The 14219-nt window shown below is 43.3% G+C and overlaps 1 protein-coding gene across 1 annotated transcript in view; it reads right to left on the reverse strand.

Annotated features, from left to right (window-relative positions):
• Positions 1-8121: 8121 nt before the first annotated feature.
• Positions 8122-14219, reverse strand: part of LOC136610309 (uncharacterized) — a 39730-nt gene continuing 33632 nt past the window's right edge. Inside the window, exons 3-5 of the mRNA XM_066589538.1 lie at positions 13766-14125; positions 10009-10368; positions 8122-8279 (exon numbers count right to left, since the gene is read on the reverse strand). Of these exons, the coding sequence (XP_066445635.1) occupies positions 8122-8279; positions 10009-10368; positions 13766-14125 (878 nt within the window). The remainder of the gene's footprint in view (positions 8280-10008; positions 10369-13765; positions 14126-14219) is intronic.

Genomic DNA, 14219 nt, shown 5'->3' on the forward strand with positions numbered 1-14219 from the left:
GCATATAATTTAATCCGGATTAGGGAGCGGGACAAGTGGAAGACTGCGTTTAATACCCCAGAGGGGCATTTTGAGAGTCTGGTGATGCATTTTGGTCTCACTAATGCCCATGCTGTATTCCAGTCCTTGATCAATGAGGTTCTCCCTCAATTTTTGGGCAGATTTGTACTAGTATACTTGGATGATATTTTGATCTTTTATCCGGATTTCGAGTCCCATGTTTCTCATGTTCGCCAGGTCCTCCAAGCTTTGCGTGAGAATTGTTTGTTCGCCAAAAGAGAAAAGTGTGTGTTTGCTGTACAAGAAATCACATTTTTGGGGCATATAATTACCCACGAGGGGTTCATCATGGATCCTGAGAACGTCCGAGCTGTACAGGATTGGGTCCTACCAGAAAATGTGAAGGCCTTACAAAGGTTCTTGGGGTTCGCCAACTATTACCGTAGATTCATTAGGAATTTTTCGGTGATAGTTAAACCTCTCGCTGATATGACAAAGAAGGAGTGCTTTCCTACTAAATGGTTGACGGAAGCTATGCAGTCATTTCAGAGATTGAAGAGGTGTTTTGCTACTGCTCCGATTCTGGTGCAGCCAGACTCTTCCAGGCCCTTTATTGTTGAGGTCGATGCTTCTGAGGTGGGGGTTGGAGCAGTTCTATCTCAGGGAACGGAGACATTACAAGATCTCCACCCGTGTGCATTCTTCTTCCATAAATTTTCGTCTTCAGAGCGAAATTATGACATTGGGGACAGGGAATTGCTGGCGATTAAATGGGCATTCGAGGAGTGGTGCCATTTTCTAGAGGGGGCACGACACAAAGTAACGGTTTTCACGGATCACAAAAACCTCATATATCTGGAATCTGCCAAGAGACTTAATTCCAGACAGGCACGCTGGTCGCTTTTCTTTTCCCGTTTCAATTTTTTAGTTACATATCATCCAGGCTGGAAGAATGTGAAGGTCGATGATCTTTCCAGAAGTTTTCTTCCAGTGGTTTCTGAGGAACCTCCTGCCCCTATCCTGTCTGAAGGAGTGGTGGTGTCGGCAGTGTCATTAGAGTTAGAGGAGCAAGTCCGTAAAGCACAAAATTTGGCCCTGTCAAAGCTTCCTGCTGGGAAGCTTTTTGTTCCAGTTCATCTAAGGTTACAGGTGCTGGCCAAGATTCACAGTTCAGTGTTGGCCGGGCATCCGAGGATTAATAATACCCGTAAGTTACTCTCGCGAACCTAATGGTGGCCGTCATTACGACGGGATACATTCAGTTTTGTTTCGGCATGTGAGGTGTGTGCCAGAACCAAGTCATCCCGCAGTCGGCCAGCCGGTATGTTAGTGCCGCTGCCTATTCCTAAGAGACCATGGACGCATTTGTCCATGGACTTCATTACGGATTTACCACTTTCCGATGGCAACACGGTTGTGTGGGTGGTAGTGGACCGGTTAAGTAAAATGTGCAATTTTGTGGCACTCCCCGGTTTACCTAATGCCAAGATGTTGGCGAGTTTGTTCATTTGCCACATTGTTAGACTACATGGTTTGCCAGAGAATATTGTCTCTGATCACGGCGTATAATTTGTGTCTAGCTTTTGGCGAATAGTCTGCTCTCGTTTGGGTGTCCAGCTTTAAGTTTTCCTCGGCATACTATCCTGAGACCAATGGGCAAACGGAGAGGTGTAATCAGAACCTGGAGCAGTATTTATTTTGTTATGCCTCAGAAAATCAGGAGGACTGGTCGAAGTTCTTACCCCTAGCCGAGTTTGCTCTAAACAATAGACCACTGGAGGCTACGGGGACCTCACCGTTCTTTTGTAACTACGGATTTCACCCATGTTTTCGCCCCCTTTCCAAGAGGGTTGCGGAGGTATCAGGAGCAAATGATTTTTGTTCCAATATTGAGGCCGGGTGGGCGGAGGTCCAGAAAAGTTTACAGCGATCCGTTCGGCGCAGCAAGCGAGTTGCAGACAGTCACCGCTCTGAGGCGGCGGGATTCTGTGTTGGAGACTTGGTATGGTTGTCTACCAGAAATAAAAAACTCAAACAACCATCGGCTAAACTGGGCCCGCAATTTATCGGTCCGTTTAAAATAATTGAAAAGATTAACGCGGTGGCCTTCCGGTTAGAAATTCCCAGCACGATGAAAATCAACAATGTGTTCCATAAATCTCTGCTCAAAAGATTCATTGATTCTGGGAATGACTCACCACATCTGGCCCCGTGCTAGTGGATGGGGAGGAGCAGTTTGTAATCAGTCGCATTCTGGACTCCCGTCTAGTCAGGAATTCCCTGCAATACCTGGTGCACTGGCGTGGTTATGGCCCAGAAGAAAGGTCATGGGTTCCTGCAGCGGATGTTCATGCAGATCGGCTAGAAAAAAAATTTCATAGATCAAACCCTGGTCGTCCTGGTCCTAAGGGTCCTGGGGCCCCTTCTAGAAGGGGAGGTACTGTTGCAGCCGTTCTGAGGCCTGCACTAGGCTTGCAGGCCAGACCAGGTTTTGGGTGTGCCCTTGCTTCTCCTGGAGCTGAGGGGCATGATAGTTGCAGGAGTAACGTCAGTCAGCACCTGGTGCTGAGTAGCTTGGCTCCTACTTAAACTGTGCCAGCATGATCTGCTGTGCTGGTCAATCCTTCAGTTACCTGTGGACAGCGACGGAGGAACACACCTTGGCTGAAGCTCCTAGCTAAGTTCTTTTATGCTTTGTTTGGTTTTTGGTTTTGTCTTTCTGTTGTGCCAGGGCTCCCCTATAGGGACTTGTCAGTGGCCCAGGCACGCGTGCGGGCTCGCACTTGTCAGAGCGGTTGGTCCGCCGAGTAGGCAGGGCCCCCTCCTGGGTTAGGGGACGATAGGGAGAGCATTCCCCTTTAGTTTTTGCTTCCTATTGCACAGTTGTGCCTTTTGTTTGTGTTTTTGAGGTTGCATTTCTGGAGGACGCAACACCGGACTTCAGGAATCTTCAATAGTGCAGCAGAATAGGAAGGTAAGGCAGCAAAAGGGATTCCAACCTCTTACCAGACTGTTTTCATGGTAAAATCCAAATCTTTATTGTAGTCCAAACATTAAAACGCAACGTTTCGACCAACAGTCTTTGGTCTTTGTCAAGCATATACCAAACAAAGCAATGCACTGAATAAATAGTGACAAAACCCAATCACAAAATCTGTACACACCCACAATTAATTAAAAGACTTACAGGTGTTAATCCGGAGTCTGCCGTGTATCATTCCCATCCGCTCCATGCTGAGAACATAGTAGCCCGGCGTCCCACCGTCATCCTGCACAGGCGCGAGAACGCGCCACATCTCACGGTAGTATAGGGCGTTCTAACCACACGTCACTACGCTACCCATTATGCATGTGCCGGAATCCCATCACAGACAGATCCACAAACAGTGGAATGCCATAGAGATGGCTGCCATGCCTGCGTTGTACAGGACAACTACGGGATCTCAAAAGTATCAAAAGGATAAAGATTGCAAACTATGTCTACACTGTTTAAATGTTCTGTCTTCCTCAAAACAGCTTTCAGTTTTCTGCAAGCAAAACTACATAGTATTTACCACAAGGCTTATTAGATGAATATTTAGTATAAAGTATACGAAATATCCCAACTAGCAACTAGATCACAAAGTATACAGTACCACTATATGTAAATCAGAAATATATATAAATCAGAAAAATAAGTCTAAAAGAATATATAAACAAACAATAGCAAACATTTTTGTATAATATCATTGCTTGCTCAACTAGTTTATTATCTCAAAGAATGACAATAATTTCAACATCAATTGCATAATCATAATATGACAAGTGAAGACAGTATTGCTTGGTGCGGATGGAAGATCACACGGAAAAGACTTCAACGGAAAAACCTAAAGAAAAACAAATACGACAATTAAAAACACATAAAATAAACACCTGACAACCAAAGTAGTTAACACGGATGGAATCCTTCAAAGGTAAGGTGACACCTGATATTCAATATTGAGACCCTTAGGGTGTAGAGTCTCAAGTTCAAATATCCATTTAAGTTCAAGGTACCCCAATCTTTTCTCCCTATCCCATCCTCTTTCATCAACAGATACATGGTCTATCACCCGGTAACGTAGTTGGCTGACCAAGTGATCAACTTCGCAAAAATGCTTGGCTACTGGGGCATCAACATGGCCCGTTCTGACCGTGCTCTTGTTTTTACTAATCCTAGATTTTACATCATAAGTAGTTTCTCCTACATATAGTAACCCGCATGGACAGCTGATAAGGTAAACTACATAAGATGAATTGCAAGTATCCATCCCTCTGACTTGATATCTTTACCAGTTCTGGGGTGTGAAAATGTCTGTCCTTTTAGCATATTGCTGCAACGGGCACAATTTAGACAAGCGAAGTTGCCCCTTCTAGCTGGTATCAATGTACCCTGATATGTATGTGGTACAGGAGTTGGAGCCGTTTTCACCAGCGTATCTTTTAAATTTTTCCCTCTGCGGTAGGACATTAATGAGGGAAGTTTAAATTCCACAACTTCAGAATGTCCATTAGAAAGTAATGGCCAGTGTTTGCATAGTATTTGTGCAACCTCATGGGGTTGTAGGTACTTACAAATGGAATCCTAACCAGTTCTCTCTTAATCTTTCGTGTACCAGTCTGGAGTGAGTCTCGCTCACAGCCCTTAACTTTCTCACTCAACTCTGTCACCAGCCATTCAGGGTAACCCCTTTCCAGGAAATTTACGGCACATTTGTCCGAGTCTTTGATCTACATGTCTATCGTCGACTATACGTCTAACCCTGAGTAACTGGTTCCAGGGGAGTGACCTTATCATTCGTGGAGGATGGAAACTGTTAAAAGTGAGCAAGTTGGTTCTGTCAGAGGATTTTATGAATAAATCTGTTGTAAGCGTACCGTCAATATTAGAGACCAGGACATCTAGGAATTGCACTTGTGTATTTGAATAGATCAAAGTGAACTTGAGCTCATCATGAAGTGCATTCAGTAACTCCTCGAAGCCCGTCCAAATGAAAAAAATGTCATCAATATACCTCCACCAAGACTGGACCAAAGTCCAGCTTGGGGAGGTATATATATAGGTGGTCTCAACATCATCCATGTATAAATTGGCATACGTGGGGGCCATAGTGGCGCAGTGCTGGTGGGAAGCTGTGTGGTAGTTGAAGCAGAGGAGGAGGTTGTCTGTGTAAGATATTAGTATTTCAGGAGAAGGAGGTTGTCTGTGTAATAGATTAGTGTATGATGAGGAGGAGGTTGTCTGTGTAATAGAAGACTGTGAAATCAAACCCATCTGCTCAAGTGCAATTCTGGCATCCCCCCTTCCCCCATGCTCCAGGCGTTCATGAGTTATGGTGGCACATACACACACACATACATCCTACTTTATATATATAGATATACAATCTTCTGATGCTAGTAGGTGTTTCATTAACTTAATTGAAATTGCTGAAAACCATTGGGTTTCCTGGAAACCTCTTAGTAGCTATGTCTTTATGTTCTACCCTTAATGGTTCTGTTTATTTACCTGGTTTCATGTCTAAGCATTCATAATCAGCAACGGCACTCAACAAGGATGTCTCATGTCCCCTTTAATCTATGTTTTAATTATGGAACCTCTCAGAATATATAAGATCTTCCCAAGATATCTCTGGGATTAAGGTGGGGAACACAAATCATAAAATAGGCATATTCACCAATGATGTTATTCCGGCATTATCAAACCCAACCCTTTCATTACTTGAAGCCGCTAATATAATTAATAGATTTGCTCAAAGTCTCAAATTCTTAACCTAGGAATGAAGAACTCTGTGATTTCTATGAAGAAATCTATGAAATGTAAGCCAATACATTTAAATTCATTTGAGTTAGAGATGCCCTTCCGTGTTTGGGAGTATAATTAACACTTTCATTTTGGAAATTGTTTGATTATAAAAACTTTAAACCTCTTATTTCTTCTATTAAAATCAAATTAGAAAAATTAAGAATCTACGGGATTTCCTGGTTAGGCAGAATCTCAGCAGTGATACTTTTTTCATTATGTTTCTATTTGCCTGTCAATCTCATATCTTAAAAATATTCACTCTCTCCTTCAATCCTTCATATGGAGGAAATGGAAACCCAGAGGTAAATCTAAACGTTTCTTCAATTATTCAATACTGATCTACCATTGAGGATCAACATAGATCTTTATGGCTTAGTCTTACTAAATGGTGACATGGATCAATTTTCCAACATCTTACGAATTCCTTTACTTCATATTTTAATTGCTTCTAGAATGAATATTGCCCAATTCTGGAATAACAACTCCATTCCCTCTATATGTGACATAATTAGAACAGTGAACAACAATAGTTGGATTGAATGCATGTGCTTCAAATAAAAAAGAAAAGTTTAGGAAAGATTGGGATGTCTGGCTTCAGAGTACCTACAGCTACATGTCCACTTCTGTCATCCATTTGTTCTTCTTTGTATTATAGAAACATTGACTAAGCCTTTACCTCGTGACTTCACTGCATGTACGAATAACCTACATGCCAACCTTTGACTATTATGTAACTATGAACACATGCCAACCAATGGAATTCCAAGGGTGTAACTGACAACTGTTAAAGAGGATGCACACGACAATGACAAAGTGAATGTATAACTCACCTCTAGCTCCATTCCCATATGATATATCTCACCTGGAGTGCAGTTAACACAGAGGAGAATAGAGGTATCATTTCCTGGAGCCCTGCAGTTAGCACAGGGTTCTCCAGCTTGCAGTCCAGCTCTAGTGGGGCTCTCCTGAGCCTTTCTTGCACAGCCCAAATATGTCTTTATTTTAATGCTATTTCTGGTCTCTTCATCCTTTTTCTTTTGCCCGAAAAGTGACAAAGACAAGAACTACAGTAGGAGGGTTTCACAAGACAATGCCCCTGAATCCATCAATCTACCAAACCCATTCTGTGTTCCACTAGGGGAAAAGCCCGGAGTCAAGGGCACCACCATCATGAGGTCATACCGCAACCGGCCTACAGTATCAGTCCCAGTAGAGCCAATGCCCAATCATTCCCTGTCCATGAGATCTGTTTGGATTTTATATATAGAATCTATAAGAAGGTTGAATGAAGTAATAAGTGAAGATAAAACTATAAGAGTAATGAAGAGAATCAGAGGGAGAAAAGTTTTCTTCTTGACTGTTTTTCACTTCTTTATTACAAACGTTCTGTATATAGATCTGCTAACAACATATATCATCACATATTAAAGGGGTCAGATCCCCCCAAAAAATAAAGCAATTACATGACATTATTCCAGAAATGCTTTAAATATAACAGACACTAATTGAGCATGCTGTAAGGAAGCGGGATGGAGCATGTGACAATTGACCAGAAAGTTCTCACAGACCAACATTTTCATTACCTACATTTTTCACTATGTGACCCTTTAATCTACATGAGAACTGATCAGTCCGATCAACTATCATGATCAGTGGCTTTCCAATCTAAAAGGAGGGTCCCATGAAGAGTACCCCATCTTTGACATCCATTAACTCTAATAAAGGACAAGGACAGCCATTGTCCAAGGGGCTTTCCTTATAAAAACTATTGACAACCTATCCTGGGTTAATCATTCTGGATCCCCACCAATGTGCTGATTGCCTGGTCCGCTGTCAGTGCCATGCGTAGGACATTCTTCATAGGGGGATAGAGGAAGTGGCCTTACTGGCTTCACTCCCATTGCAATCAATAGGAGCTGAAGCTGCTAATTGACTTCCAATACTTCTGTCTGATGGGTGCGGACGTGTCCTAACAACTGCAGCTCCCATGGATTTCAATAGTAGTGAAGCCAGCTAGATCACTTCCTCTCCCAACCTCTACAACACCAATCCTGCTTGCTACACTGACAGCAGGCTGGATGATTGGTGCATTTCTGAGGATCTCGGGCGATGGATGCAATTACCTATTGACCTATCCTACGAAGAGGACATCTATAGTTTTCGCCCAGAAAACCCCTTTAAGGTACTAATTTAACATGTTGTATGCAAAATGTTGCCTAAAATAATGTTCTATCACCAGACATGGGCTGCAGGAGAGGAGAAGTCTTTCACTCTGTGAACAGTTATGTCTCAGGGGTCTAAGTGTTCATTTCATATTCCTCATCAGGTCGATTACTTCTTTTCTTCAGATACAAAAGAGACAAGATCACAAGTACGAGGCAGATGAGATTTTTGACTCCCACATAAATTACAGCTATCAGAACTTGGTCAATTGATCCTGGAATATCTGTGGGATCTAGAAAAGAAGAAGAGCCGATATTAAGAGGAATGTATCACCTATATTATTTTTACTAATTATACTCAGACAGTCAAACATTTTCCATTTTTACATATTTTTATTTTTCTGATTTTATACTTTTTTTATTCTGTTTTCTAGACATGACTATGGAGGCGGCCGTCTTCCCAGAGCTTCAGATAACAACATTTGGAGATATCCTTTACAGCAGAACTCACGGGCCGAGGACACAAGAGAGAAGAGAAGATTCATAGGGGCTTATTCACTAATACTATCTAAAAGTTAGACAGTGCAAATGTAGACTGGACAGTCTTAAAGGGCACCAGATTTATCCCAGCAGCTCTGCTAAATTATACATTTGTCTAATTTTAAGACTATTTAGTGTCATTTTAAACCTATTAGTTGACTTAGTTTATGCAAAAAAATTGCAATTTGGCATAATTTTTGCTGCAATTTGGACCATACCCCATTTTTGGACAAGTTGAAAAACTGTCTGAAAGTGTCTAAAACACAAAGCAAATGTGGCGCAAAGCATGTAAGACCAATTACTGGCACAACTTGCACCAGAAAACTGTTGCATTTTCAATAGTGAAACTGTCCCAATTAAAATTATGTAACGGACTTCCTTTAACGTATTTGCCTGCATCCAAAACAAGGGTTGTGTCAGAATTATCTGGGGATCGCCTTCGCTAAGAGTCTAAGGACCCGTCTCTTCTATCACAAGGGAGTCACACGGGCAGATTTATTGTACATGGGTGCAAACGAAATAAACACAAAAACAAAACAGCAGCCTTGAGTAACTTTACCTCCGGCCCTCGGTATACGCTCACAAGGTCTAGACTTCCGTGTCCCCCCAGCAGAGCAGCAACTGGTCTGTTTGCCGCTCCTTATGTATCCACCCACTGGCTTAGGCCGCCTGCACACAAACGGGTCAGATTCTGCATGCGGGAGCCCGCAGAGGAGTCCGACCCTGGCCACCGTCAGCCTGTACTTGTCACTCTTATTCTTTCTCTGTACTGCGGATGGTCCGCACGGCTCGCCGTAGGGAATGCACAGTGAAGTTTTTTTTTAAACTCTACTTTTCACACTCCATTGCTAGGCGATGACACAAAATCCATGACCTTTCCATGATGCCAATTGCGTAAGGCCCACAGGTTAAACAGCTTCCATTGACTTCAACAGAAGCCTTCTGCGCAGAATCCACACAAAAATAGAACATGCTGCGATTTTACCTCCGCGAGTGGAAATTGCAATTGATTTCCGCTTTTGTGCAGGAAGAAGCACTTTTCCATAGCATGTTCAGAACTGTAATTGCTGCGGATCCCCGGTGTGGACACCGACCACAGATTCCGCAATGCAAATCTTTCAGAATGCAGGCGGCCGTACTTAATTAGCCGCCGGTGATGCTCTCCTTGTAGCACCACATAGAAGAAAAACAAAGGAGAAATATGACAAACTAGTAGGTATGGTTGTAGATGGAAGATACAAGGTCCAACCTGCTACTAGATGGGGGTCTGCCATATAATGGCCATTCAGTGTAAACACCCCGGGGTCCCATATACATTTATAGTATTTCCCCACCCTACAAATTGGTGGCAGATTAAAGGAATCTGCTGGGTTCTTCTGCGACTCATAAATTGTTACCAACCAAAACCAAGTAACAAATAATTCCAATGAGCCTGAACTGTATTCGTAGAAAACCATATACGATCGATCTCCCTAGACTCACCTGTCACCTGTAGGTTGGTGCCGCTCCCATATTGAATGGCTGAGCTGGTTTTAAATTTACCAACACAGAACTTGAGCATCACAAAGCAGTAATAAGTTGTGTAATCTGTAACATCAACCCCCTTTATATGGAGGTCGGCCGTTCCTCTCAGCTCCGTCCTTCCTCTGTAGCTGGGGGCGACCATCTCTTGTAATGGGTGATAGGCATAAGAACCGTTTGGGCTGCCGACTCTCCAGAACACTACAGTCCACAGGGGGTCTGACCGGGGTGTGTAGGAGCAGCTGAGGGTAGCGGAGTCACTTTGGTTACATGAGATTGTCGCTGGTTGTACAACTTCAAACTTTGGCTTTTGTGATGCATCTAATATAAGAAATTTAAAGAGAAAGGTACGAGATATTGTTTTTATGAATTAAATCTAATCCTGTAGGAAAGAAATAGTTTTATTTTTAAAAAAAACCCCGGCGTAAAAAAACCACTTAGGACGGCTTCACAGGCACGTAAGCGCAAATACACTCGCTTTAGTGCAACATTATTGCGCTACGAACGACGCTTTTTTCCTGTACTTTTTCTGCCCGTATATTTGTGTGCAGCAAACAAGCGCACCAATTGAAATGGCTAATCAGTTCCAGATGAGTTCTATTTCCAGCGCAATGACACAATGTTTCATGCATCTTTTCGCATATTGCGCGCTTATTTGCGCATCCTCCATTGACTTTCATGCAGATCAATCGTGCACAGATACGCAGAAATTAGAGCTGCTCTCTCTTTTTGTGAGGCCAAAATGTGCACACAAAATACACGCATGTGAACCAATATACAGTGAGTCCCATTCACTGTATATTGCATATTGTGCACACAAATACATCCGTGATAGCATGCCATCCCCTCCCCCAGAGACCAGGGAGTGATGGGGAGCTGCAAACAGGGCATTATATGTGTGAATAATGTACAATGTTACCCGGGGTGCCCCAAGCCTTTCCGCTGGCTGAGGCGAAGTGTAAAATGGCGCCCCCCTGTGCAAAACAAAACACTCATTTTTCAGGCATTCAAAGCACCAAGACACAAGATGACCAACTGATCAATAAATATTTGAACCATTGAGACTTGCCTAATGTGACAGAGTAATAGTTCCCCCACTAGTGACCCCTTAATGGTCCCAGTATTAATAGTGACACCATTAGTGGTTCTAGGAGTAATAATGACCCTGTTAATGGCCCCAAAAGTAATAATGACCTCCATAGTGGTATGAGTAGTAGTAGTGACTCTTTAGGGGTTCCATTAATAATAGTGACTCCATCAGTGGCCCACTAGTAATAGTGACCTCTTAATACTCCTAGTGGTAAAAGTGACATGCCCTAAAGTGGTCTCAGTAGTAAGTGTTCCCCTTAGTGACCCCAAAAATGCCCCAGTAGTTATAATGTCTCCCTTAGTAGTTCTATTAGTAATGGTGCCACAGCTAAGGGACCCAATAGTAATATAGACCTCCTTAATTGCCTTAGTAGTAATAGTGACTCTGTTAATGGCCCCAGTAGTAATAGTGATGCTGCCTGTGGTTCATTAGTAATAGTAACCCCATTAGTGACCCCCAATAGTAATAGTGATCCTCTTAATGGCCACAGTAGTAAAAGTGAACCCGTTTGTGGTCCCACAAGTAATAATGACCCCGTTCATGGCCCAAATAGTAATAGTGGCCTGTCTAAGCTGTCCCCCACACCCAATGGCATTGCGGCCTCGGTGTATATGCGTCGGGCTGTGCTGTCTGAACAGGTGCACAAAAGTTAGATTTTTACGCCCACTCATGCGTTTTTATGGTGCCGGTGGGCGCGCATAAAAACAACTATGGCCATGTAAAAGAGCCCTCAGACTGAGAAAAAAGATTCTTTGGGCCAAGATTGAACTAATTGCCTCAATTTTAAGTGTCATGTCTAGAGGAAACCAGGCGCCGCTCATCACCTGCCCAATACATTCCCTACAGTGAAGCCCAGTGGTGGCAACATCATGCTGGGTGAGGCAGACCGGTCAGGGTTGATGGAAAGCTAAATTATAAAGTACGGAGATAATGAAAGCCTGATCCAGAGCGTAAGGAACGTCATATTTGGCAAGAAGGTTCACCTTCCAACAAGATAATGACCTTAAGCACACAGCTAAGACAACACAAGAGTGACAACTCTGTGAAGGTCCAGAAATAATATGGCAGCATCCATAGGTGCAGTAAAACATAGTCAAGGCTTGACAAAGGTCTAATTGTTGACCGAAACGTCGCTGAATTTTACTATGGGAGAATAAACGGTACTATGTTTTACTGCACCTATGGATGCTGCCATATTATTTCTGGATTGAGAATATATAACTGAGGTGGTCTGGTTCTGGATGGCTGTTGCATTCCCATATAATTGATCCATCCACAGGAGTGGTATAATCGATGTGCTGCTGGATATATTCTATTTCATGAACTCTGTGAAGGTCCTTGAGTGGCCCAGCCAGAACCCTGACTTGAACCCAATCGAACATCTCTGGAGAGACTTGAGAATGGTTGTCCACAAACGGCCCCCATCCAACCTAACAGAGCTTAAGAACATCTACAGAGAGGAAGGCAGAAAATCCGCAAATTCAGGTTTGCAGACCTTATGGCATCATACCGAATAAGATCAGGCTGTAGAGATGAGAGTGCATTCTCGGTTAGAGCAATTACTCGAAAAAGCATCGCTTTTTTCGAGTAACTGCCTACTTGTCCGAAAAGATTCGAGGGCGGTGGGAGAGAGAGTGATCTCCCCCCTACTCCCCCCCCCGGCATATTGTATGCCATCATCTCATCCGTGAAAACAATGAGGATAAGGGAGATGGAATAATACCTCCACGGTGCCACCTATTGGAAGGCAGCATTCCTTCAAGCCAAAATCAGACTCTTTATGCAAGCCTTGTAATAAAGAGTCTGAATTTGGCTTGAAGGAATGCTGCCTTCCAATAGGTGGCACTGTGGAGGTATTATTCCATCTCCCTTATTTGCATATTACCCAGAGGAGCATGCATAGCCATTTGAGTCTCCTCACTCACCATCTAGGTGCTCTCCCTAAGGAGAAACAATGAGGAGAGGACATGCAGGGATTTTATTTTCCCACAAAGACGATCTGTTTGTGTGACATATCATTCATATGAATATCATCTTAGGCTACTATCATAGAATCTGTTGTTCATCGGACACTCAAACAGCTCACGGCCCAAGACCATTGCATGTTGCTGTTAGCCGTTTAGTCCTTTATGACCCTCGGTGACCCTAAAGGCGAGCTCACTCCATGGTTTTCGGTTTTGCCCTGCCTCTTTCAGTTGTGTGATATCCATGCCAGTATCAGCTCTGACAGTATCAGCCATCATGTCCTCTGCCGGACAGGTCTTCTTCTGCCACTGATCTGTCCAAGCATTATAGATTTTTCTAGCGACTCTGCTCGCATTACATGGCCAAAATACAGGAGTCTGAGTCTGGCCATCTTGCCTCCCAGTGATATATTGGGTGTCATACGATTCAGGACTTCTGTTTGTTCCTCTCACTGTCCAGGGTATACACAACAGCTTCCACCAGCACCACAGCTCAAACGCATCAATCCTCCTGCTATCAGCTTTTTTCGCAGTCCAGTTTTCATCTCCCCACATGGCTCTGTTGGGGACAACTGTATGGTTTTCACTTACTGGAGGATAAACCTCTCTTTACAATGTTGGACAAATTCATTCCATCACTATTACCTAGAAAGAGTTATCTTACCTACAACTACGACCTCTGTGCCACGTATGGGTTGTACCGGGTCTAGGCGGTCTCTATCCCTTAGTAACCATCTTACTCGGCAGCAGTATTTCTTGTTGTCCTCGGCTGTCACTGCTGTTATTCTTAATGAGAGATCAGCAGGAAAATCCACCACCGACCATCGTCCTCTAATCTGTGACTTATTACTGTTTATCCACGTCTCTCTTCTTTCAGTATTGTCAGCACAGAGATCACTACTGCCCACAGACCAGCTGACTTCTTCTATGAGAGAAGAACCTCTATAGCGCACAACACATGGAATAATGATATCGTCTCCAATAATGGCCGCAACCACATCCGTCTGTTCTACTGATGGCTCACCTGTAAGGAAGAGGAAACAAAGTCATATACAGAATGGAGTCATGAGCAAAATCCACCGCTTGTAGTGCTAAACATTGCGCTCCTCACCTCTGCC

Source organism: Eleutherodactylus coqui, chromosome 2, assembly GCF_035609145.1.
Source record: "Eleutherodactylus coqui strain aEleCoq1 chromosome 2, aEleCoq1.hap1, whole genome shotgun sequence".
In the NCBI taxonomy this organism is placed as follows: domain Eukaryota; kingdom Metazoa; phylum Chordata; class Amphibia; order Anura; family Eleutherodactylidae; genus Eleutherodactylus; species Eleutherodactylus coqui.